The sequence below is a fragment of the Stegodyphus dumicola genome, chromosome 12 (genome assembly GCF_044657685.1).
Source record: "Stegodyphus dumicola isolate Sdum_Otavi_A_Nest chromosome 12, ASM4465768v1".
Lineage (NCBI taxonomy): Eukaryota > Metazoa > Arthropoda > Arachnida > Araneae > Eresidae > Stegodyphus > Stegodyphus dumicola.
Window position 1 is genome coordinate 49,133,402 of NC_140779.1, and position 26,232 is coordinate 49,159,633.

The window sequence follows — 26,232 nt, forward strand, 5'->3', positions numbered from 1 at the left end:
TTTATTACGATAGTAAGTTTTGAAAAACTAGTTGAAAAGATCAGGCAAAATGAATATTAAATATGAAGTACCTACTTTGGCCAAAAACTAATACAGGCTGTAATTCGCGGGTAATGCAGTGAGCTTTAGCACTGCAGCCATATAATTTTCAAGTTGTTCATCGAGCAGGGAAACAAGAATATTGAGTCTAAGTAGATCTGCTACCTAATAAAATCTGGCTATTTCTTAAAATTGAAAAGAATGATTAGTATTTTTATAGAATGAAACAGTATAAAATTATATTTTGTCATACCACATAATTTGTATACTTTTGTGATGTTAAACAAAAGTATATTTAAATACCCCGAATTACCTTGTTACCTTGAATACCTTGTTTTTAAATATACCGAATTCCGATGCCTTATTTCCCCCAGTTCCTAAGCTACTCAGCATTACCGTAAGACTCGGAAAATTTTGAAATGACATTTCGCGAAAGAACTCAAGTAACTGGAAGGTGATTTATCTCTTCTCAATAAACGAGGCGAAAACATCACCGTGAAATGACAAATTCGTGCAACAAAAGTTATCAATCTCGTCAGGAATTAGGATACTGATAGTAATGACGTCAGTGAGCTATTGGGCTTGCAGTTAAACATCTGAGTACCGAAGAGCTTAGATGCTAGAATGGTGATGGCTCATTAGAAAAAAGGTTACAAATTTTGGAGAACATGGACTAATGAAATCTACAAGGGAATGGGTACAAATTTATAACAGAAAAATTTTAAGTGATCGTGTCTTGACTAATTTGTTAAATTTTATGAAGCCTTCGGCATCAGTAACTTTATCTAGCACTTTTACTACTGTTTCGTATCGATATTAATGAAAAGTACGTTCATTATGCAATTATCTTCTAAACGTTTTAGTCCCTAGTTCTAATAACTTATCACCTCAAGTGTTTATATTCGAAGGGCCAACTCCAACTAACGTGCTCCTCGTTAGTCCCATCTATCATAAAATATCTCCGAAACTTGCCATCACAAAAAGTCCCAGTATACAGTCTACAAGCTGTTTGCATACGCCGCAAAATCGGTATAGTGGTCAGGGAAACTGACTGCGACGCCGAAGGGCCTGGATTCGAATCCCGGAGAAGGCATGATTGTAATTGTCCGTCCCTTCATAGGAAAGGCGATGGTGGCCCACCTATTAGGTGCCTCTAATAAAAGAGACCACCACATCCGCCCTTGTATAGATTAATGGACTGGGTTACATTTGTAATTGTTTACAATCTGCCATTGGAAAAAAAAAAGTTGTTCGCAGACATAATCGAAACAACTTTTGCATTCGGGGCACAATTCATGAAAGCACTAAAGTGTACATGTAATATTAAATAAAACAATCTAAATTATCCATGTTTGTAAAGACTGATTTGGGAAAGATAAAGCATATATGGAAAATAAAAATACTTCCTATTAAATACCGAGTGTCTTCAAAACTAAAATATACTTTTAGCCTTCTTATGAAGTATACAGACACAGGAAATATTTCAAATAATTGTCACAGAAATAATTTAAAATGGAAAATTCAAATTTATAAAAATATTTTAAAGAAACAAAATATTCAAAGCTGTATGTGGGAACCAAGTGTCTTGCAATATGATTTAGTTAGATTAATATACTAACAAGGGCGTTCATTGCATGCGGTATTCTTTCAGGGCGTTTCAACAATAATGGCAAAGCATACGATTGATATCTACGCAAAGGGATGCTTTCTTGGAAGGAGTCTCGAATCATTTAAATTATACTTGAAAATAGCAAAAAATTAATGCAGCGAACCTGCTCGACGAGGTTAAAAAGTAGGTCTGACTGCTAGTGTTCAGCTACTTTACCCATTCGGATGAAATAGTCGCATTTAAAAATAGAATTATTCCCATTGCTCCATTAATATAAGAATTTAATTTAGCTATCATTGAATAATTTGAATTAATAAGCGTACCATTAATACTAGTTGTAAGAAAAGAGACGTGTGGGTACACGTGTGGGCTTCTTATTAGAGATTAGAATATTTTTGGAATGAAGTAGCTCCAAAATGTGTACTCGCACATCTTCTACAGGGATGTTTGAATTGTAAACGCACCATTCAAATTAATCGTAACATACGCGAGATCAAATTCATTGCGATTGTTTATAAGCGATATGTAGGCTCATAATTCTCAATATATCAGCAGAAATGTAGATATAGGCTAAATACTTCACCCGGTTACTAAGCTCTACGTTGGTTATCTACCGCGATATGTTGAAATTTGTATATTAGTTTTAAAATTAGAGTTTTGACCATTTCTAGAAGACAGAGCCTCAAATGAGTAACATCAGGGAAAACCGCCAATTTAAGAACGTTTCCATGTAAGTTATAGTCAGAATACAACGGTGAATGGAAAGCTCCGTCTGGTTAATATTTCTTTAGCTTCTCTAGGTTAAAGGATGCGAAATGTCATAGTAAGAGAAATGTAGTTTATTATTTCGGTTCTCATTTTCTTGGTGTCAAGAATTTTTCTACAGATAAACTTTGTAATGGTATTTTCGTAACCGTCACTCAATCTCCCCCCCCCCACACACACACAGTGGCGGTCTGAAACCGTACAGAGACGTTGACCACTATCAAGGTCAGAAGCGGTGGTCACTTTATTATGGAGGCACCTGATAGGTGGGTCAGCTTTACTCCTGTGAGGGGACGGACAAATGCACACATTTCCTCCGGGATTCGAACCCGTATCCTTTGGTATGGCAGTCGTCTCCCCTAGACATTATACCCTTTCGGGCGGCTCCTTTATAATGTTACGCCGTATATTCCGTACAACAATCTTTAAACATTGATCCATATTCTCTAATCACCTGTAGTCAAAAAACAATCTCGTTAAATGGCACCGACAATCATTTGCTTCGATAACTACTCCCCCTACAAAAATATAGGAATTTCACATCCTTTCCTTTATTACAAAAGGAAATTCTTTTGAAGTAAATTGCAATATTTTGAGCTTAATTCTCATTTTAGGTCTTGCTGTTGATATTTCTTGGCGAAAAGCATTGACGTCAAGAAAACGTGAGGTGACATAATTACCATTTTAAAAAAAACCGTTGTAAAATTGCTTTTATCATTTATCTAATATATAGTATTATGTTTTTCTTTGTACCATATCAGTTATGAGAATAAGATCTACATTCAGTGGATAATCCACACCTGTTTTTTAAATCGCATGGAAAAATATTCAATTTTACAATTTTTAAGGAAATAAGTTTCAAGATATTACTTAAAAATTAAAATTTTCATATTAACGAATATCGGCTTTATAAACTAGTTTATTTTGCCAGACTCAAACCTGCAGATCTGAAATTTCATATTCCCTTTAACAGGTTCTTGTTTTTTGTGAACATCAGAAGGCAGTACAATCAGATTTCGTTTAACATAGTATTTTAGGTTTTCAAGCCAGTTACTGATCCTACTTAATATTTCCTTCCACGAGACTTTGTCATAAGATTAAAAACTAATATCAACCTAATATCATCGATGTTTTTGCCCTAAATTGCTCAGCATTCCGCTTCTGCAAACTATCTGATAAGTTTTAACTAGTTTTTGCATCAGATATTTGTTTTAACTATGAAATGGCTGCAAATTTCACTGATTTGGAGAGGAGATATTCACACTAACTATGGTGGGTGAACGAAAGTACTTTTATTCGCGATTTATTAAAAATTTCAAGACATGGAACTCGAGATTTTCAAGTCTCCAGACGGTTCTCAAGACTTATACAAATTTCACATTTACTATTCGAATAATTTGGAGAATTTCTGATACTGATGTTTCCTGATTTTGAAAGCTACAAATCACAAAATTCATAAATTTAGTGCTAGTAATTTTATTACTTTCCACATTAAATGTTAATTTATGTTGACTTGAAAAAGACCTTATTTTTAAATGCATTTGTAAATTACTATTTTTAGAACTTTAATAATAGTTTCTACCAAAAGATTCCCATTTATTATAGGAGTATCATGGCCCTTCTATGAAGTATTCAGTGGTGAGCATTAATAATGTAAATAAATGAAATTTCAAATAGTTGATCCAGATTAAATAGTCAAAGCATTAGGATTAAAAGTTTTATGCGCACATTACACTGAATATAAAGCTGAAATGTGAAAGAGTCCAATGAAAGTTAATTATGGAAGTTATATCTGGTAAACAAAATTAGTATATAATCACGCATCGAAAATGATAATGTAGATCTTACCTTTCCACAAAATAAGATAACAGGCACAGGAAACCTGTTATGGCGTCTAGAAAAGCGCGACTGCTCAACCAGTGGAGCGAATTCATCAACATCGAAGCTAGAAATTGCAATAATATGAAATGTGAAAGAGTTCCAATCATTTTAAAAGAATTTCAGTTTACACTCTGATAACTGAAAACAATTGAGCATATCAATTCAATTCATTTTCTTGTATATTACACTTTCTTGCATGTATGTAAGAAATATACAAAATCAAATATATACACATTAAACTTAATATTCCGTGATTAAACTTTTATGATATCCTAAAGTTTTTCACTTCAAAATTTTAGTTTTGAAGTGCTTTCTGGTAAACTACCGACGAATTTCTTGATTTTAATGTAATATTAATTGATTTTAATGTAATAAAAATGCAATATTGAATTTTAATTCGAATATTACTTTTTTTAGTTTGTTGAAATCTGTTTCAGCAGTTTACTTCTTAGCAGTTAACGTGATCACAGGTTTACAGATAATTCTTCAATATATTGAATTTCTCGTCTTTTTAATCTTATTTCAGTTGTATTTCTACTTATACACTGACGTCTCTTGCTTATGTCCCTGAAGACCGAAATAATTAGTCAAAAGGAACACTCTTTACAACGTATATGTTAAGTTAGGCTATTTGAACTACAGTTAGCCACAAAAGTCTGCGTAGAGACTAAATTTTAAATTAAAAAACCACTTAAAGCAAAGAAAAATGTATTTTAATAATTGCATTTTTTTTCTTCTATTAGCTAAAATTCTAAGCTTAAATAAAAAGTATCAGTGTAATACTTTACATTTTTTCAAAAAATTTATTGTCAAAAAAACTCAGAAATTCCCTCCAATAAGTCTGCATACACTTAAAAAAAGCAATATATAAGCTTTTTCCATTACTTCAATACTTTGTAGGATATCCTTTATTCTTCAAAACAGCTTGCAGACGTCTGGTCATTGAACTAGTTTTTCAGTGAAATTCGACGTAAATTTCGCCCATTCTTCCTGAAATTTACTAATTAGCTCATCTCGCGACGCAATATTGACTTTTCGAATTCGTTTCTCCAATTTTGCCCACATATGTTAGATTGGATTGAGGTCTGGTGGCTGTTGAGGAGTACGCATCTGTCTTGGAGTGTGATAAAGGATATAATCCTTGACAATTTTAGCTGTATGTTTCCGGTCGTTGTCTTGTTGGAAAATAAATGTATTAGAAAGGTTTAAATTTCGGGCACCGTCTCGTAGATTTTTCTTCAGAATACCCAGATAAACATACTTATCCATGTTTGGTTTGTTCTATTAGATTACGGCAAAGCACTCGAGGGCTATCTGCCTTAAGGGAGGGATGCCTTCGTGGAGGACTTAAGGGAAACTCGCTCGTATACACGTTACACATGGGGAAAACCACGAAAACACCCATGCAGCCAGCCCGTTCGCGGGATTCGAACCTCGGACCGAACTACCAGTGTTCAGCGACGTTACCGCTCGGCCACTGGTGGGCCCATACTTATCCATGACTATCAATAATGTGAAAAGTTTCAACTCCTTTCGACGACATACACCCCTATACCATCACACCGCCAGCTCCATGTTTGACAGTTGGATTTAAATTTCTGAGATTGTTCTGTTCTTGGTTTTCTCCATACAATAGGGTGGCCATTAACTTTCAATATTGTAAATTTACTTTCATCTGACCAAATTACATTGTTCCAGAAGTCCTGTGAAGAGTTTAAATATGTTTTGGCAAAAGCAATTATTTTCTATTTGTCTCTGAAATGTATGGCTTAGACCTAGGTTTGAGTCCATGATAATCGGCCTTTCGCAGCACTTTTCGTACAGTTTCAGGAGAAATTTCCTTGTTGCTAGTTAAAAAATGTCTTTTGCAATGCTTGCAGCAGAAAGTTTAGGATTTTGTTTAATTCGTAAAAGAATTTTTCTTCTCTCTGCGTTATCTTCTTCGATCTCCCATATCTTGGTTTTACAGCAAGACTACCGGTGTCCAGATAGTTTTGAATAACTTTGCACACTGGAAAATGGTTTTCCAATGGTTTTACCAATATAACGAAGAGTTTTACCTTCATCTCTCAATTTGATAATTAGTTGTCTCGTAACTAAAGGAATTTCTTTATTGGTTGTCATTTTCGTCAAAGAAAATAGAAATAGCAACTTCAAAGCAACGTGAAATTTGCTTCGGTAGTCAATGACCTTGAAAGTGTAACCTTCTTTGCATTCTCAAGTTTGAAGTTTAAAAGTTAGATATGAAATTTCCCGCCTCCTTCGCGTTGTACGTAAACTTTATTGGCTTTAGTTTCTGGCCACTCATCTTTTAAAAATTAGTGTGGATAAATTATTAGATATGAAAATATTACAGTTAAATAATTTCAAAGTCCCTTATTGAAACTAAATATTTAAAAAATAAAACTTTAAGAAACTACCCTTTTCGCACCTTAAAATTTGGATTTGATATTACTCTTCTTGATGTATGCAGACTTTATTGACAAACTGTACATTCTTGGAGGACTTTCCAAGGAAGACTAGCTTATATTCTTGTTTACTCATGGGAAAAAACAAAACCAACCATGCAAGCAGCCCGCACGTTTGGTTTTGTATCCAAACGAGGTCGAGCTACCAGAATTCAGGGTACTCGGCCACTGGTGGGACACTTTTTTTAAAAGTTTGAATTGTCGAAATCTCAATTTTCACAAATGTTTGAGCAAAATTTTGGATATGCTCCGTTAAGATGCACTGTAAATATAAAAAGAGGTAAAATCGCAACTACAACGCTTAGGTTTTAATTCGTGAAGGTAGAAAATTAACAGATCTGTTGAAAATAAGTGACTTGGCGTTGAAAAAACTTGGATTCATCTGAATATACGACTTGCTTTCGAATTTGAGAAAAAATTATTTTTCTTACTGAAAAACCTAAAAATTATGAAACTTTAGGCATTTAATGCAAACATTTTAATAGAAATTTGAATAAATAATTAATTTCAATTTAAAGTAATTGCTTGTTATACAATTGCTGACCAACTAAAGAACGGTGTATTGGTGTTGGTGTATTGAGAATGAGGCAAAGAACACTAGGACTATCAGACTAAGGGGAGGGATGCCTTCGTGGAGGACTTTCCAAGGGAAACTGGTTCCTAATTACACAAGGGGAAACCACGAAAACGCCCATACAGCCAGCCCGTTCGCGGGATTCGAACCTTGGACCGAACTATCAGTGCTCAGTGATTTTACCGTTCCGTTGCTGGTGGGACCCCAACTAAAGAACGAATTTTTGACATTCAATCAATTTCAAATTTACAAATACCAATGATTTAATTCAGATACTCTACAAAATATCAATGGTGAAAAAAAGGAAAGATTAGTTGGATGAAAAAGTATTGTTTGCGCACATTTTATTATTTAAAATAGTTTTTTCAAATTATCTTAAATTTAAACCGATCGATCTTTTGTTTCATCTGCTTACTTAGGCTACATTTTGAGGTGTTGGTTACGGCAAAGGAAATGAATGTTATCTGAAGTCTTGGATGGCAAATTCTTACAGCTCGGTAGTTGGCAAAAGTTAAATTTTAGAATGTCTTAGCTTCTTATTATGGCAAATGACAGAGTTAACAGGTTGTAAATAAAGATGCCTACAAGACAAAAGACAATTATGCTAAATTTGAGAAAACTCGCAGAAACTTGTTAATCCTTTGCGCTCCGGGCCTTTTTCGCTGCGGCGCATCAGAAACTCTAGGCTTTTTGCAGCCGTTTTGACGCATTTCTTAAAAGTAACTTAAGAAATTTTAACTCATTAGACACACAAATTAATGTACAAGATGTTTGTATTTTAAAATTTTATATATCTTTACACCTGTATAAACATTTTTAAAATATTAGTCTAATTTTTCTGTGTATGACATTTCCTGTAACAATTACAAAGATGCATGCCCGAATTTTCGGGGCAAGTATTACAATAATGTGCGATTTGATGCCTTTTCCGGGTTCATTCTTTGAGAACAGACTTTGTGATAGATAAGAAAAATATTTCAGATAACAAAATCTTATCTTCGTTTAAAAGGATAACATTTTACATTTAAGATTATATAGAAAGTGTATTAACCCGCTTCGAGGAAACTAAACGTAACCAGTTATTGCCGCCCATCGAGTTTCCGCATCAAACCAAGTGGTGAGCGAGAGTCACCATCAGTTGCGGCATCGAATATGGTGAATCAAGAGTTACTTCTCGAGTGTAAAGGGTTAACAACGAAGAAAAAATGTATGAAAGAGTCACAAGTAAACTTGCAGTTATTTAAATTATTTGATTATGGAAGGGCATGGTTAGTACTCTCCGCCTAATCATTTTCAGAGGGCTTTCTTATGAAAAGAGGCCCATATCTATGTTACATTAAGAGAAAATCATGAAAACCCCATGCAGACAGTCTGAAATTGGACCCATATCAAATTCCACGGTTCACAATGACTTACTGCTCGGCCATTAGAGAGTAGGAAACTAAGAATTCCTGGAAGTTGAACCCATTTCTTACAGCAAAGAGCGGAAGAAACTAATCAGCTCTTTTGTTTGAAAAGAAGCTTCAGCTTTCTTTTCAAATAGTATTTTAAATCATTAAAGGTAGATTACTGAAACATCGAACAATAAAACTACCAACATTAAGAACAAAACAGCAGTAATTTGAATACTTTTCAGAATTATTGAAAAATGTTTGCGTGGTTGAAACGCTTTTCAGATGACTGTCGACAGTACACTAGGAAAAGATGGGGCTCCCAGACCTAGTCTTGAACGTCCTTAAACCTTTTAATGCCCCAAACCCTAGAGACGATCCAGGATGCATAATGTTCTCCGATTAATTCAGGGGTACAATTTTAGAAGCACAGTCTTGAGGAAAAAGCAATAGTCAATGGCGACCGGCAAGCACTTGCCAACAAAGAGAACACAGGTACGTCGTAGACCATCTCTTAATATTTGACCAAGGGGAGCCAAGCCTTCTACAAAAACACGTTTCATAGGACAACAAAAAAGCAAAGCAAAAAAAAAGTTTTTTTTGTATGCGGCAACGTTATGTTCTCATAGCATAAGACATTAAATAATAAATCAAGTAATTATTACTAAAATTCTGCATCGCGTTGCTTCTTCGATTGCACTTGCACACAAGCTCAACCCTTTCGTCCTGAACCTGATTCACCTAATCTTTCAGCTTTAGCTTCTAGTTATTTTTGCATCAATGGGCGAGCTAAGTTGGAGCTAAAATAAAAATTTTGATTACAAACCTAAACACACATTTGTACCGGTAATTATACCATTTGGTATATATACGCGAAACAAACAAAAAGATAAATAATTTTAAGTTAAGTAATTCATACAGACCGGATATTCTATTTCTTTTCTAAACATTTTATAAGCATTACAGTAAAATTACGTATAAAATCAAGTTTATTCTCGCACAAATTTACAGCAAAATGTATAATACAGGCACTCACTGGTTTATTAACAAACATAACCTTACATTTAGTGAAATCCGCATGATGTTATACACTGGGGTGATGCTGTGGTACTTAAAATACCGTAGTGGTACACTTTTCGGTTAGTTATAATCTTAAATATGGCCTGCAGATATTTTTAAACATCAATGGAGATGTGTATCGTTCGGGAAGAAAGGGTTAGGACATAGAATCAAAGTTTCGTCATTGAGGAAATTAAAAGTACAACGCAAAAATAAATATGAAATGATTTGTTCATTATAAGGAATAGTGTTTTAAAATAATTACCTAGTGCTCGGAAACTGCGCTTCAGCAACGTCTGCTGCTCTCTCTTTTATAGGAATAATTATGTTCATTGGATAAGTCGGGCAGAGTTTCCCACACTGATTATCTAGATGCTGTGATAGAGATTTTACATTTTACATAACATTTGAAAACTTTTAGTGTATGTTAAAAGTTTTGAAACAGCTTCGTTACAAAACTCACCTGACATTCATAGTCTCTATTGAAGAGCATCGTACACATGTTCATGATGGATGCACTCTCCTGAAATTTAAGAATTTTTTTAATAAGGAAATTATAACTCTTACTGCCACTATGGTTAGTAACCAAAACTAGCAAACTTATCGTAAAACTGCCAAAGGTCAATTTGTTGTTTTAATTAACTTAAAATTAAAACTACTTTTACATACACATAAAGTTCTGAAATTAAAATATTATGCATTAATTCATCAGTTTTTGAAAAACCATTCTCAAAATGAAATTACTTCATATTACACCTTCACCATCTGCAACTTCATAGTTTAAGATCTAAATGTTTTGCGTATAAGTTTCTTTCCTTTCAGACATTACATATCACTTTAGAATGTTACACTAGACAAGATTAATTTTGTGGATTTCAAAAAAATTTACATTAAAATTAAACAATTTGAAACAGGAAACCAGAAAAAGCGTAGGAATTAGGCATATTTAAGATTTTAACAAATATGAAATAAACTTGCACTAATATTTTTGGCGTAACACAAAACTGAATTTAAATGTTGGTTAGCGTTTTAGCTTTTTATATATTTATACAGCTTGAGAAAACATAATAAGATGGGTTAAAAAGAGTTGTAAAATACCGAATCATTATCCGATTTGTAATAGCGATGGCGTGCTACTTTGTCCATCAACATTCTGACGTCAGTTTCGGTGACTAACCAGTTATTGCCTTCAGCTGCAATGTCCAGTTCTTCCAGCTCTTCTACCAGTTCTTCTACTACTCCTTCTGCCATCACTTAAAAAATGTATCAGGCTACGACGAACCCAGTAGATTCTTTCACGAAATAAATTGTTAAAAGTATTACGCGAGATATTTATAAATTCGTATTCTAAGCTCTATCTTGGGAATAACCAATAAGCTTCAATATGCAAATCTTTTTCCCGAAAATGTTTAATTTAAAATACATTATGAAAACTACGTCGAAATTTGCGAAATAAAAATAATTTATTGCTCTTGAAGTAAAGTTATTTATTAAATGTTCTTTTCATTTGCAATGCGAATAAAAAGCAAAATATAGAAACAAGTAAACATCTACACTATTTTGTCTGTTAATCAAGTACAAGAGAGAGGAAAAAAAGGTTTTTAACAGTGTAGAAAATTTTCTAGACGTAAAATATAAAGTATCTGTTATTGCTCAAATAACTTAGTCTAGAAATATCCTTAGAATAAGACCTTAGACACAGAACATGAGAGAACAATAAGCCTCCTGCCTTGCGATTATGAATTTTGTATTTAGTTAGATATTTTGAGTAGAATTATAATTAAAATAGTTTTATTTCTCCTTCCAATGGAGAACGAGACATAATTTAAGAGAAAGCTACGCCGGAAAAGTAAAAACGCAGGAACACGTGCATTTAACATTGAATAAATATTTATCTCGTAATTTATATTTAATTTGAATGAATGCAATTGACTACTATGTTAGCTATAGTCGTAATTCTACCTTTTTGCTTTCCAGAAATCTCGAGAAGCAGAAATTTACTAGAAATTTCTCGCGACCGATTTAAAGCTAAAAAACGCCAGACAGAGAACATCTCGGTTCAGTTGTTTAGTTAGCCGCTGTTATTATTGTTGATATGATTAGCTTTATCTGCGCTGTAGATTGCGTTCTATTTAACGTTTTAGTAGTTTAGGATATAGCTACTGATTATATTGTGATATTGTACGAATATCTAAGAGTGAAAAATTTAGGTGTTATGTTATATTTCCTTTGATAAAAATTAATTTTATTAACTTTTTTTTTTTTTTTTTTTTTTTCTACTTGGGCATTCCAAATATTACAAACCCGCACGCAACACTTTTTGGTGTTAAATGCCAACTGAATAGGTATTATAAAGTCGCTGAATAGGTATTATATTGTGATGAGTGATAATTAAATCTTAATATTTACTACCAACAAGCTACCTTGTTGGAACTTCAGACAGCAACAGATGATTAAAAATTTGATGACAAGTTGGAGACAGCGGCTCTGATCAAAGTATCTTCAGAAAATTGCACTACAAGACAAAGACATCTTTTAAACAACAGCAAAATTTTTCAAGCAGAATTAATCGCAATACAAGCAGAAGTCCCCTATGCAATTTAATTACACTTGAAGAACACAAAAGCTTTCACCAGCAGCCAAGCAGCACTCCTGGCTCTCAAAAATTCAAAAATATCTTGAACTTCTCATCTTATAGGGCATTAATGAAACCTCAGACCAAAACGAAATCAAGTGCACAGTATTCTGGATAAGAAAGTATTTCGACCACCAAAGGAGAGGATAAGGCGGATAAAGTTGTAAAGCAAGCAGATCAAATGTATATTAGTTTTTGCAACATTTAAGTATATGGGGAACGGGGAGACTACATCAAACTAGCAAGTGAAGGTACAGACTTGTGTCAAGTAACATAAAAGAACATGAAACTACTGTTACTAATAGAGTCGTTGAACTTTTGCTATAATTCTTAAATGAAATATTTTAGGACTGTAATTAGTGCTGAATTTTATCTTTTTAAATTATAAATTGCATTAGGATTGTATTATTTATTCAAAATTATTTGTATTAGAACAGTGTTTAGGTATATAATTATGACCGTTATAAGATATTTCTCCCGACCTTCTTTCCTAGCGTACTTCGTGTTGTGGTGGTCTGCACGCTGGGCGCGTATTCCAGAGGTCTGTGGTTCGATTCCCGGCCAAGGCATTGCCTATTTTTTATCTTTCTCCTGCTTCCAAAAAATAGCTAATGTCTCTACATCGTATTAGGACTAAATTTTATGTATCGCTCTACAAATAAATCTCATCAGTGTACCAAGTATATTATACCAAGGCAACAGTGTAAATGTAAATAATTTAACTTTTTCTTGAACGAAAAATATAATGTAACTGGTTGCCCCTATTGTGGCCTGTGGGCACCTTTGATTGTGTCTTGTGGACGCGTGATTATATACCCAGTGCGGATGCTCACAGGAGGCGTTGGGTGGCTGTGTTCAAGATGGTTAGTTGATAGAGGCTTTACTTGGAAGCTAATTGGCGATGGACTGGTACCTATACTTGTTGAAACCTGTACTTGTTTTAATGGTACCTGCTCTTCCACTTCTATCTGTACCTGTTGAAACTTCAGAACGTAAACATGCTGTTGTATAATTTAGAATTTCACTCAATAACATTAAAATATTTTCAGATATACTTATCTCTAAAGAGACCTTAGTTGTTCTTTCTGCCTCCTTATTTAAACGTCGCCAAAATTATCCCGAAGCTTGATTAAGAAAAAGTAAAGAACTTACATAGTAAATATATTTACTTCTCGCATACATTCTGTAGTTACCATGTTTTTAGGACTGCTGTAAATATAACATCATAAGGATTTTGTCGTTCAAAGGAATTCCACCCTTAAACCTTTAAACGTATTTATTCTCTTTTTTTGATGGCGTGTATACCAGCCAGTTTTCCTTAGAAAGTACCTCTCGGACCCTCTCCAGCATTCATTCTACCTCAAGCGCCTCCAGTTGCACATATCTTACAATAGCCGGATAAAAACGTGCAAATTGCATGTTATTCTCCATATAGCGGAACCTGGAACCTGGTAAGGAATCATTTTTGCACTTACTTTTGCGAGTGATGCAAAAGGTTGCTCATCTAAGCGAATTTGATAGATGGCAGAACCGAAGATATGGAATGAGTATCTCCGAAACTGCACGACTGGTAGGTTGCTCAAGATCTGCCGTTGTTAGTACTTATACAAATTGGATAAATGACGGTTAAACTAGCACTAAACACTAAGGTATTGGATGTCCATGCGTCATTAAAGAAAAAGGATGTCAGATTCTGTGCCCCTCGGTACAGCAAAATCGGCGCCAGACAGTGATTCAACTGACAGCCCAACCCAATGCAGGTCCAAATGCAAGTTTTTCGGAACACACATTTCAGTGGACTGTTTGAAATGAGATTGCGTAGCAGACCTAATACTTGTATGCCTCTGTTGACTAAGCTTCATTGTCAGCTACGCCTACAATGGGTCCAGGAACATCGAGACTGGACCATGGATAAGTAGAAGACAGTTGCCTGGTTGCATGAATCATTGATAACGTTTACGGTCATATCAGGGTACATCGTCTTCCAAGCGAGCAATTGCTCCCCCTGATGGTTGCGATATTATGCTTTGGGTAACATTCTCATGGGATTATCTGGGACCTCCAGTTGTGGTAGAATAGGCCATGAAAACTGTGGACTGTCGGAACTTGACTGTGGATCAGTTGCACCCTTATATGGCTTCTGTCTTCCCAACTGGAAATGGAATATTCCAGCAGAACAATGCCCCATGTCACAAGGCTCGATTTGTACTGGAGTGGTTCGAGGAGCATAAGGATGAATTCCAATCAATGTCCTGGCTATCTAAAAAGCTCAATAACTTCACTCAATGTTTTTAATATTGAGTAACCGTCAAATCACTTACGAAGTTCTCTTTCTTTATAATTGTGACATTTAAATCCGTTCTCTCAGAATTTTTATTTTCGTTTTAAACTGGTTTTTGTTCTTTTGAAGTTGTTAATGTTGTTTACATAAAAATGGATAAGTGTTGAAAAGTACATCGTTGCATATAAGTGAAACTATCTTTTATAATTCTAATTTGAGATCTATGCCAAGTACTTATGTCAAAAACCACTCAATTCAATCAAACGTAATTCATAGCGATGATTGGCGTCAAAGCCGTATGTAACATTAATCTGAAAATTTTGCAAAAATAAACAAACAGAATAGTCCCCAAACTGTATCTATGATCTATTTAACTAAACTGTATCTATGATCTATTTAAGTAAACTGTATCTATGATCTATTTAACTAAACTGTATCTAGCATCTATTTAACTAAACTGCATCTATGATCAAACACTTAGATTTATGGCAACTGAATTCCAGATACTTTTAATGCAGATTTTTTTGCAGAAAGCTCAAAATTATCATTCTCTGCAAAATGCAAAAGCTTATTAGTTATATTTCGTACTTTTAAATAGTATGTTATTAAAATAATACAACAATGTGATATAATAATAATATTCAGCAATACCACTTTGGAAATATTATAAGGGTTTCATAGGTTCTGAAGGGCCAGGATATGGATACTATATAAAATCCTTTTAGGGGTCCCCCGAAGAAACAGGGTTGAGAGGAACTTTTTCTACAAGGGTCTTAGAATGTTAAGTTCGGTCCCTTAAAATGTAAATTCAGAATACAGGAAGAACCCTCCAAGGCAGGAGGCTTACTGTTCTCTCATGTTCTGCATCTAAAAAATTATTCTAAAGATATTTGTAAACTATTTTAATTGAGCAATATCAGATAATTTATATTTTACGTCAATAAAATTTTATACATCGTTGAAATCCATTTATTTCTTGTGTCTGGTATTTGATTAATGGAAAATATCGTGTACATATTTACTTGTTTATCTAGTTGGCTTTTTATTCGAATTGCAGCTGTAAAGAATATTGTTGCGTACGTACGGGTTCGTAATATATTGCATGCACAAGTTCAAAAAAAGGTTAATAAAATTTATTCATATCAAAAGAAATACAACAGAACACTGGATTTTTCCTCAGAGATATTCGCACAATATCACGCAATATAATAAGTAGCTTTAAACTACTAAAACGTTAAATAGAACACAATCCACAGCGCACAGAAAGTTAATCCGATTAACAATAATAACAGCACCTAACTAAACAACTGAGCTGAGATGTTCTCTGTCTGACATTTTAAAGCTTTCAATCTGTCACGAGAAATTTCTAGTAAATTTCTGCTTCTTGAGATTTCTGAAAACAGAAAGAGACCCATCCATTCACATCCGCACACTATGGAAAATTGTGTCTTATATCCCAGGAGGTCTTCCCATCGTACACGAATAGGAGGGTATCAGAGAGGGACGAGCAGGCATGGATAAAATTTTAAAACCATAACTATTGCTCCCTGCCGTCGCTAAAAATTTCTTCAATCTTTTTTTTTCCCACGAATATCAACGTCTTTGGCCACCACAGAAACGTTGTCATTAGTTTGTTGTTCGATCTATTGTTGAACGGAACTATTTTCAACCATGTCAATTCTGTCTTCCATAGCTTCAAATTTGTTTTCTATTATGCAGGTGATTTCACTTTTCATTTCTTCTTGGCCCCCCTCTCATCTCTCTTTTAACTGATTCTTGACCAGTTTCCATCTTTCTTTAACGGATTCTTGGCATGCTTTCATCTCTACTTTCCTGCTTTCATTGCTGCTTTAAATGCAGCAAATGCTACCACCAACTGAATAGGTATTATATTATGAGTACAAATGAATAGGTATTTACCTGTTCAGCGACTTTACCACATGACAGCCCACCAGCTGTCATGTGGTAAAGTCGCTGAACACTGGTGATTCGACCTGCGTTCGATTCCAGACGAACGTGCTGGTTGGATGGGCCTTTTCGTGAGTTTCCCTGTGTGTAACGTGGATAGAAAGCTTTCTCATTAGAAAGTTCTTTACGAAGGTATCCTTCCAACTAGAAGGAGTTCTAGCATGCTTTTCTATAAATAAAACAAAATTTTAACGAAATTTTATTATATATTATATGCATATTATATGTTTTATTTTCATTTTAACGGATATATATATTTAACGGATATATATATATAATTACAAAACAAATTTTAAAAAACAAAATGCAATCATTCCTAATATTTTCGCGCATTCAGTCGCTGAAACATTATCAGTAAAGATCTAAAGCAAGAAAGCAAGAAATTTAGAATCGACTTTTCAGAAAGAATAAAAATTGGAATTCATAAGTAATAAATTTCAAAGAATCCTATAAATACAATAAAGAATTTAATAAATGTTAAAACCAAAACTCTTCAAACAAGTAATACCCCAATTTAAAAAAAATTAATGAAATTTAATGAAAAACGAACGTAATAGAAGAGTAATTCTATCAACTTCAATGCCTCTTTGTCAGGAGGAGGAACAATGAAATTAATTGAAATCTCTCTTGCACAAAACCCCTTGCTTTTCTGTATCCAGAATTAACCGATGAACCATTTCAATATATTTTAATTGTAATTGTTCACCCGAAAATTATGGCCGCTCCCCAAAGCAAAGGAAAAAAACAAAGTAATTAGAACCTTGTTCCTTTAAAAAAAATCTCTTAAAAGAATTGAAAACGTAAGTGAAATAATGAAATACTTCAATGAAAACTTCAGATCAAAATTTTACTCTTAAACAAGGAGCACATAATCCAAAGAATTTAAACATAAGGGAAATTATAAACTTTAGTGAAAAGACATAATTAAAACTCACAAGAAGGAATTAAAAACTTCGAGCACTTTCGCTAAAAACACAGTCGAAATTATGAATAAGATTAAGATCGTTACAATAGTGACGTTTAGGACGAAATGAAGCCAAAATGGCAAACCTAAACGTTACTACTGTAATGATCTTATACATAGTTTCGATTCTGTTCTCAATGAATGTGCTCAAAGTTTTTAATTACTTCTTGTGAGTTTTAATTATGTCTTTTCACTTAAGTTTTAGAATTTCAGTTGCGTTTTAAATTCCTTGGATTATGTGTTCCTTGTTTAAAGGTAAAATTTTGAGTTGAATTTTTCACTGAAGTATTTTATTATTTTACTTACGTTTTCAATTCTTTAAATAGAATTCTTTTTTTAACGTACAAGGTTTTAATTGGAATTTACTTTGTTTTTTCCTTTCTTTGGAGGAGCGGCCAGAATTTTTGGTGAACTATTATACACTCACGTTTGTGAAAATTGCAACACCATGAAGGACTTACGCGAGTGAGCTAAAATTTTCAGGAAATGCAAAGTAGCGCATGATATGCAAATGATTAGAATTGCAAATCCGTAGCGCATGCGTATGCTGAGCAGCGCCCTCTGAACGGCTGATGGATCCGAATAAATAGACGGCTGTAGCGAGGCGTGTATGGTTATCGGTGGTTATCTGCTAGTGGTAAACGTTAACTCAACCTGTACTTATGCCTCGTTGACGAAAGAGAGCGAGATTTGAACAACTTACAGAGTTTGAACGAGGGAGAATCATCGGCCTTCGTGAAGCTGGATTGTCGTATCGTGCAGTAGCCTCTCGTGTGCAGCGTAACAGCAGCACAGTGATGCGCGTTTGGAAGCAGTGGACGGACGAGTGTCGGACAACTCGGAAATCCGGGAGTGGACCCCGAAATGTGACGTCAGCTCGCGATGATAGACACCTGGTCCGCATGGCGCGGACGGACCGTACAGCTTCCTCTAGACAATTGGCAGCACTGTGGTCAATAGCTACAGGTGTTTCATTGTGTGCTTCATCAATTCGTAGACTGCAGTGTGGACTGCGCGCACGGACTCCTTTATACAGAATCCCCCTAATGCACGACCATCGCCGCCTGCGGCTACAATGGGCCAATCAGCATAGAGACTGGCGTGCTGATTGGCAGCATGTCGTGTTTTCTGACGAATCCCGCTTTAATTTGTGGTACCATGATGGCCGCATTCGTGTCAGACGCTATGCCGGTGAACGCCACCTTCCGGAGTGCATTATCGAACGCCACAGTGGACGAACACCCGGAGTTATGGTCTGGGGCGCCATAGCATATCATAGACGATCTCAATTGCTACGAATTATGGGCAATCTGAACAGCAACCGGTATATCCGTGAAGTTCTACAGCCCGAAGCTGTTCCCTTCCTTCAAAGCTTGCCAGGCGCTGTATTTCAACAGGACAATGCCCGCCCTCATACTGCTCGGATTGTTAAATCCTTCTTTGCAGCGCAGCAGGTACAGCTTCTTCCTTGGCCTGCGTGTTCCCCGGATATGTCGCCAATTGAACATGTGTGGGATGTCATTGGTCGGCGTCTTGCTCGTGATCCTCGTCCTGTTGCGTCTGCAGACGAACTTTGGGTACGCGTACAAACGATATGGAATGCTCTTCCTCAGTCAGACATTCAAACTTTGTTTGACTCCATGCCACGTCGTGTAGCAGCACTTATTGCGGCGCGTGGTGGCCACACAAAATACTGATTCTGATCTCTTGTTCTTGTTTGTTTGCTTTGAACATTTAATCATTTATTTGTACCACTACCACTCAACTGTGTATTAAATTGCATTCAATTATGACGATTCCTTCTTGGTGTTGCAATTTTCACAAACGTGAGTGTAATTAAAATATATTGAAATAGTTCATCGGCTCATTCTGGATACAGAAAAGCACGGAGTTTTGTGGAAGAGAGATTTCAATTCCTTTCAGTGTTCTTTCTCCTGACGAAGTGGCATTGAAATTGATTGAATTCCTCTTCTATTACGCTCATTTATCTTCAAATTTTATTGATTTTTTTTTAATTGGGGTGTTGCTTGTTTGAAGTTTTGGTTTTAACTTATATATATAAATGAGACTTTTTGTGAAATTATTATAGTTTATATATATAGTTTTATCATTTATTGTATTATATAGAAATAATACAAAAAACATTAAATCATTTATTAAAATAAAAAATTACTATATAAAGTATTTTTATATTCACAAAAGGCTAATAACTTATTATACTATTAAGATTTAATAGCTTTTTAATAAAGAACTACATATATTTAAATACTGTTTCAAATAAAAATAATAAAAATAGGAGTAATTTTTAATAAATTTATTCGATTATAAAGAAAAACAATAGAAAAGTAATAATACTAAGTTGTAAGAAACCAACATAGCAACAGTATGTAAAATGATGTTCAAATGCGATGGAAAATTTAATTTAGTGGGATATTTGCATTTGTTTCTTGCTGAAAATAATTCAATATTTGGATCAAGCTTCTACGGTGCAGTACATGATAAAACTCTTTAAAAGAAATCGAATAGAAAACAAAGAAAGAAGAGATCGTGCGGCAAATTTAACTCAACGTGATCAGAGATTTATACTTGGAAAATTTGTGAAAAATCCACATTTCAGTACTATAAAGATTTTTCCTGAAAGCTTTCTATTTCAATTTTACCTGAAACTGTTCGACAAGTACTTAGATGAGCTGGATTACATAGTCACTCAGCTCGAGGAAAAGTTTTTGTCAGTGCAAAAAATAGAAAGCTTATTCTTTCCTTTGGTAAGGCCCACCAGCGGCAGAGCGGTAAAATCACTGAACACTGGTAGTTCGGTTCGAGGTTCGAATCCCGCGAACGGGCTGGCTTACATGGGCGTTTCCGTGTTTTTCCCCATGTGTAACGTGTATACGAGCGAGTTTTCCCTAGAAAGTCCTCTATGAAGGCATCCCTTCCCTTAGGCAGATAGCCCTCGAAGCTTTGCCATAATCACACACACACTTTCCTTTGGTAATGGTAAATAAGCCCGAAGTGTCCGCAAATGAAAGCAAATTTAACATTTTTGGTTCCGATGGGCATATGAAGAAGATTAAATGAGGCACTTAATTCCAAGAATTTGATTGGAACAGTAAAGCATGGCGGTGGAGGTGTCCTTGTGTGGGGATCAACATCAGGATTAGGCAATTTAATATTTATTAACAGCAAAAAGAACGATTCTCTTTATTTAAATATTTTAAAAGATAATTTTAAAAATTTCGCCCAAAATTTGGGTATTTGAAACAATTTTATTTTTTATCAGGATAATGATTCTAAGCACACAGCTCTCAATGTTTGCGTTTGGTGTGTCTATAAATGGTCAGAAGTTCTAAGAACACTACCTTAGTCACTAGATTAAAACCTAGATTGAACGCATTTGGAGAGAATGAGAGGTTAGAGTACGAAGACACAAATTAAAAACGAAAACCGAACTATAAACAGAAATGATGGACTGGTGGACTGTAATGCACCGACTTTTTGGAAGGCTGTCATAAATGCTACAAGATATCCTACAAAATCGTTATTAACAGCAATACTAGAATATTTACTAATATGTGCAGATTTCTGTATCGTGTATGGAGACTTTTGCGAGGTAACTTTCCTGCAGCTTTTTGCTTTAAAAAAAAAAAAAAAAAAAAAAAAAAAAATTGCAGGATTTAATATTTATATTACACTCAAATTTACTTTTTTTTTAACGTTTTGTGTATTACCTTTATTTATTAAATATCATTTTCTTCACACTTAAACCATGAAATTCAACTCAGCAGCAATGTCACGAAATGTTTAAATAGAGCATATTTTTAGAATTTTCGATACAGAGTCTCGCGCTGTGGAGATAAAAATGTTTTTTTCCCCCGCACAGTGTTGCCATTGCTCGCATGAAATCGTTGAGTTTGTTAATTGAAAATTCATTAAAGTTTTACAAAATAAGAAACAGATAAAACAAATTTCAAATTTAATATTCCAGATGCCGTTGTTCGAGTGGAGGACTATATTAGTCAAAATTTGATGTCTCTAGGCACCTTTGGTTTTCACAGTGCTAATGCAGGGCTGTATTTGGTGGCAACAATTTGAAAAGGGATACAGACTTTTATAGTGAACCAACTTAAAATGCCAAAACGAAATTAATAAGCCTTCTGGGCAAACTGACCCTTTGGCCTAAGGAAAAAAACCTTTACTATGCTCATAAAATAACTAATGTATTTTTGCTAAGCCAAATTCATAGATATTATTAAAAAAGTTTTATTCTCACGTATTATTTTTTATTAATGAATAAAGCAGTATTTCACTGAAACTCCTCAGTATACTGTTGCGCGCGTACGGGTTCGTTATGAAATGAATGCACAAGTCCGATGATAAAGGAACAAAATTTATTATTATCACAACAAAAATGTTTAAATTTCCTCAGATATTCTTTCAGTATTAGAATATCTCACAGTAGTTATCTTTTAACTACTCAAACGTTCAAGAGAACTTAATTCAAAACAGCTAAAAGAAGCTAATCCGCGAATTCGCTACAGTCAACAAGAGCAGTTTTCTAAACAAACTCTTAAAACAACAACAAGATAACTAAAATCACTGACTAACTGAATTGAGAGGTTTTCCTCCTTTTTATAAGATTTTTAAATCGCGCGCGAGAACTTTCTGGAACTTTCTCGAAATCAAAAAGAGATATTTTTTAAATGTTAAATGCACGCGCTCCTGTATTTTCAATTTTCCGGCTTAGCTTTCCTTTGATATTCATCACGCGCTGCACTGCGCGGGAAATAAAACCATTTAATTTATAATTCAACTAACATTAGCTATTTAACATTACCAAATCTGTAACATTGTCCCCTTTCCAAGGACTGCACGTCCCGGGCAGTACAATCCCTGGACAGGAAGCCAAACTTACAACTAAAGCATAAATATAATAATAAAAATTACATTACAATAACAAACAACATGAACAATAAATGCAATAACTAAAACAAATCAAATGTTATCAAGTACAAATCAATAATACAAATCAAATACTAAATACACATTTAGAAACAAAAAGGACCATGGTCTAACACTATTTACAATTATTTACATTACGTACTATGGCCATAGTAATGAGCTAACCTATCGTAATGAACGACTTTAGGTTTAGAGTTCGAAGACTTACGGATCATGACATCATTCAGTCTTTTCAGGACTGTATATGGACCATCCGAAAGTGACTGTAATTTAGAACTGAGTTCTTTTCGTAGAATCGGATTCCACAACCATACCTTGTCTCCTTCTTGTCTTAATCTATGTCCAGTAGCTCTCGTGTTGTATCTGGACTTCACTTTCTCCGTCGCCAGGTTAACTCGCTTTCGTACGGAACGTTGCATCACTTCAAAACGGGCCTGGACATCTCGGATGTATTCCTCAGGCGATAAAAAGCGCATCCGTATGGCGATCAAACAGGCGGTCACAAGGCAGACGAAGGTCACTACCGAAGAGCATTTGTTGATGGGAAATAGCTGGTAGTTTTGCGTTTCTTTCGACCCTAGTATGATTTCGGTAGCTTCCCGAGCTGGGTCTTTCGGACAAGGCCTCGGCATTTCCAGGTGAGGATCCCTTCTGAGGATGGATAGTCATGTCTTCAGATGCTGAAAGCAGTTCGTTGTTTTTGAAGTCTAAGGAAAAAGTGTATTTCCTTAAAAAGTCCAGTCCGAGTATGCATGGATCTGTAATATTCACCACATATGCCGTGTGATGGTAGGCGGCACTTCCAAACGTGATGTTCACGTTTAACTTCCCAGCTATTTCGATCACCAGACGCAGTCTGAAGGGTAACACAGGATGGCGTCCAAATAAGTTTATCTTTAAACTGTTCAGCTAAATCTTTCCTAATGATGGTAACATTAGCTCCTGTGCCAATGATCATATTGCAAGGAACTCCATCGATATGTCCGTTGATGAACAGTCCGTTACTGTTGCCACTCACTGTAGAAATCTTGAGCGCTTTAAAACAAGGTTTTTCATTATCTGGCAACCTCCGTTCCTTGATATGGTCATTAATTTGTTTCCTGCGTCGTTGCTGAGAAATGGTCTCAATTTTCGTACCCTGGGGTGTTCTGCAATTCCTTCGTACGTGGCCTTCAGCTCCACAGTTCCAGCACTTTGGTTTCTTGTCAATACTTTTAATTCCCGTGACATTTAATTGTCTGTTTAAATCGTATGCCTTATTTTCCGTGCTCTGGGGTGTTCAGCAGTTCCTTCGTAGGTGGTCTTCAACACCGCAGTTCCAGCACTTTAGGGTCGGTTTCTTTTCACCACTATTCCGTCTCAAGGCATTCACTGGTCTTGTTAACTCATCCGTTTTATTATCCGAGCCCTGGGGTGTTCTGCAATGCCGTCGTAGTTGACCTTCAGAATCACATCTCCAACACCTTACAGCCACTTTGTTCTCACTGCTACTCTGTATCAAAGCGTCGACTTGTCTGGATAAATCATCTAAACGAGCCATCAATTGATCCACTGGCTCGTGGACTCGCACAGCTCTGACTGGGTACTGATCTCTACGAGTTGCTTGCTGGGTTGCCTCGACATTTACGGCGTACAACAGAGCGCTTTTTATGTCCTTCACATCTGCCGTTCGCAGAGCTCTCTGTATTTCAGTATCCCAGATGCCATCGATGAAATATTGCAGCATCAGGATTTCTCTTGCTTCTGTTGGGCACTCCGAAAAGGCGTGATGTGACAGCCTTTCAGCATCCGTGGCGAGTTCCTAAAGTGTTTCGGTGGGCTTCTGTTGACGGGACTTAAGTTGAAGCCTGCTGTAGTCTTTCAAACACTTTTCCCCAAAGCGCAGCTCCAAAGCGCCGGATAGAGCTTCAAAATCTAGTCTCTGATTTTCGGGAAGCGTCTGCAGAATATCCGCTGCGTCTGCTCGTGTGTGAGAAGCGGCGAGATGACAGGCCTTAGCTTGGAATTCCATCCATTCGCATCCGCAACTATAGAAAATTGGGTTTTATACATTTGCCAGGATGTCTTCCCATCATATGAAGATAGTTTCAGAGAGGGACGAGCAGGCATTAGTAAAAATTTAAAACCATCCGAATTGCTCCCTGCCGTTGCTACGAATTTCTTTAAAGTATCCGGTTCTTTGGCAACCGCAGAAACATGGTCATTAATTTATTGTTCGACGGCAGAAGCTCTCTCTTCTATATGTTCTTTTACAGAAGAAATTCTTTCTTCTACTTGTTCATTTACCGAAGAAACTCTTTCTTCTATTTGTCCAACTTTAGTTTCAACAGTGTCAATTCTGCCTTCCATAGCCTCAAATTTGTTTTCTAATATACAAGTAACCTCTTTTTTTTTATTTCGTCTTGCCCTATTTTCACTTCCTCTTTAACAGCTTTCATCTCTGCCTTAAAAGATTGCTGAACAACATCCATCTTCTTTTTAAGGGATTCCTGTCGCGCATTCATCTCTTCCTGACCAGATACAGATAATATCTCCTCTTTAAATGATGCTTGGCCAGCTTCCATCTTTTCTTGGAATGTAGCAAAACTAGTCATTAGCTGCCTCAATTGGTCCTCCATCGCTCTAGTAATTGGCATTCAAATCCCACTTCTGACACCAAAAATTGTTGCGTGCGTACGGGTTCGTTATGAAATGAATGCACAAGTCCGATGAAAAAGGAACAAAATTTATTATTATCACAACAAAAATGCTTAAATTTCCTCAGATATTCTTTCAGTATTAGAATATATCACAGTAGTTATCTTTTAACTACTCAAACGTTCAAGAGAACTTAATTCAAAACAGCTAAAGGAAGCTAATCCGCGAATTCGCTACAGTCAACAAGAGCAGTTTTCTAAACAAACTCTTAAAACAACTACAAGCTAACTAAAATCACTTGACTAACTGAATTGAGAGGTTTGCCTCCTTTTTATAAGATTTTTAAATCGCGCGCGAGAACTTTCTGGAACTTTCTCGAAATCAAAAAGAGATATTTATTAAATGCTAAATGCACGCACTCCTGTATTTTCAATTTTCCGGCTTAGCTTTCCTTTAATATTCATCATGCGCTGCACTGCGCGGGAAATAAAACCATTTAATTTATAATTCAACTAACATTAGCTATTTAAATACCAAATCCGTAACAATACGAACACTTTTGGGAGCTACTGTATATACAAAAATCACTTTAATAATTCATTAACGGGAATTATATCTTTATCCGACGCCTTCACAGTATCCACCAGTGTTACTTCTTTATCATATTTGATCATTACTCGTATAACAGACACATTTGGCAATGTAATCTGATCTTTAGAGTCTATGTGATTTAAAAAGTAAACTGAAGAATTCTGAAATTCAATCGTATGAGTTTCTCAAGTTACTCCAATTGTAAATTGTCTTCTAATAAATGTTTAGCTTTTATTTAAAAAATATCACAAGTGTTTTTGAATGTATAGCTAAAAATAATTAATAGAAATTTTACAGCGCAATGTATCTTAACATGGAGTGTCTAAGAAGTCTGAGCGTACAATTTTTAAAATTTTTCATTTATTAAACAACTTCATTCATTTATGAAACAATTCAAAAATCATAAAGGAG

General features: G+C 35.2%; 1 protein-coding gene across 2 annotated transcripts in view; it reads right to left on the reverse strand.

Annotated features, from left to right (window-relative positions):
- The window catches only part of LOC118204252 (phosphatidylinositol-3,5-bisphosphate 3-phosphatase MTMR14-like), a 45,433-nt gene extending 34,346 nt beyond the window's left edge, over nt 1-11,087 (reverse strand). For both annotated transcript variants that reach the window (XM_035376587.2, XM_035376588.2), the window contains exons 1-4: nt 10,885-11,087; nt 10,250-10,309; nt 10,052-10,161; nt 4,262-4,358 (exon numbers count right to left, since the gene is read on the reverse strand). In XM_035376587.2, coding sequence (XP_035232478.1) covers nt 4,262-4,358; nt 10,052-10,161; nt 10,250-10,309; nt 10,885-11,037 — 420 coding nt within the window. In that variant the 5' untranslated portion in view covers nt 11,038-11,087. The remainder of the gene's footprint in view (nt 1-4,261; nt 4,359-10,051; nt 10,162-10,249; nt 10,310-10,884) is intronic.
- Between the last annotated feature and the right edge of the window lie 15,145 nt (nt 11,088-26,232).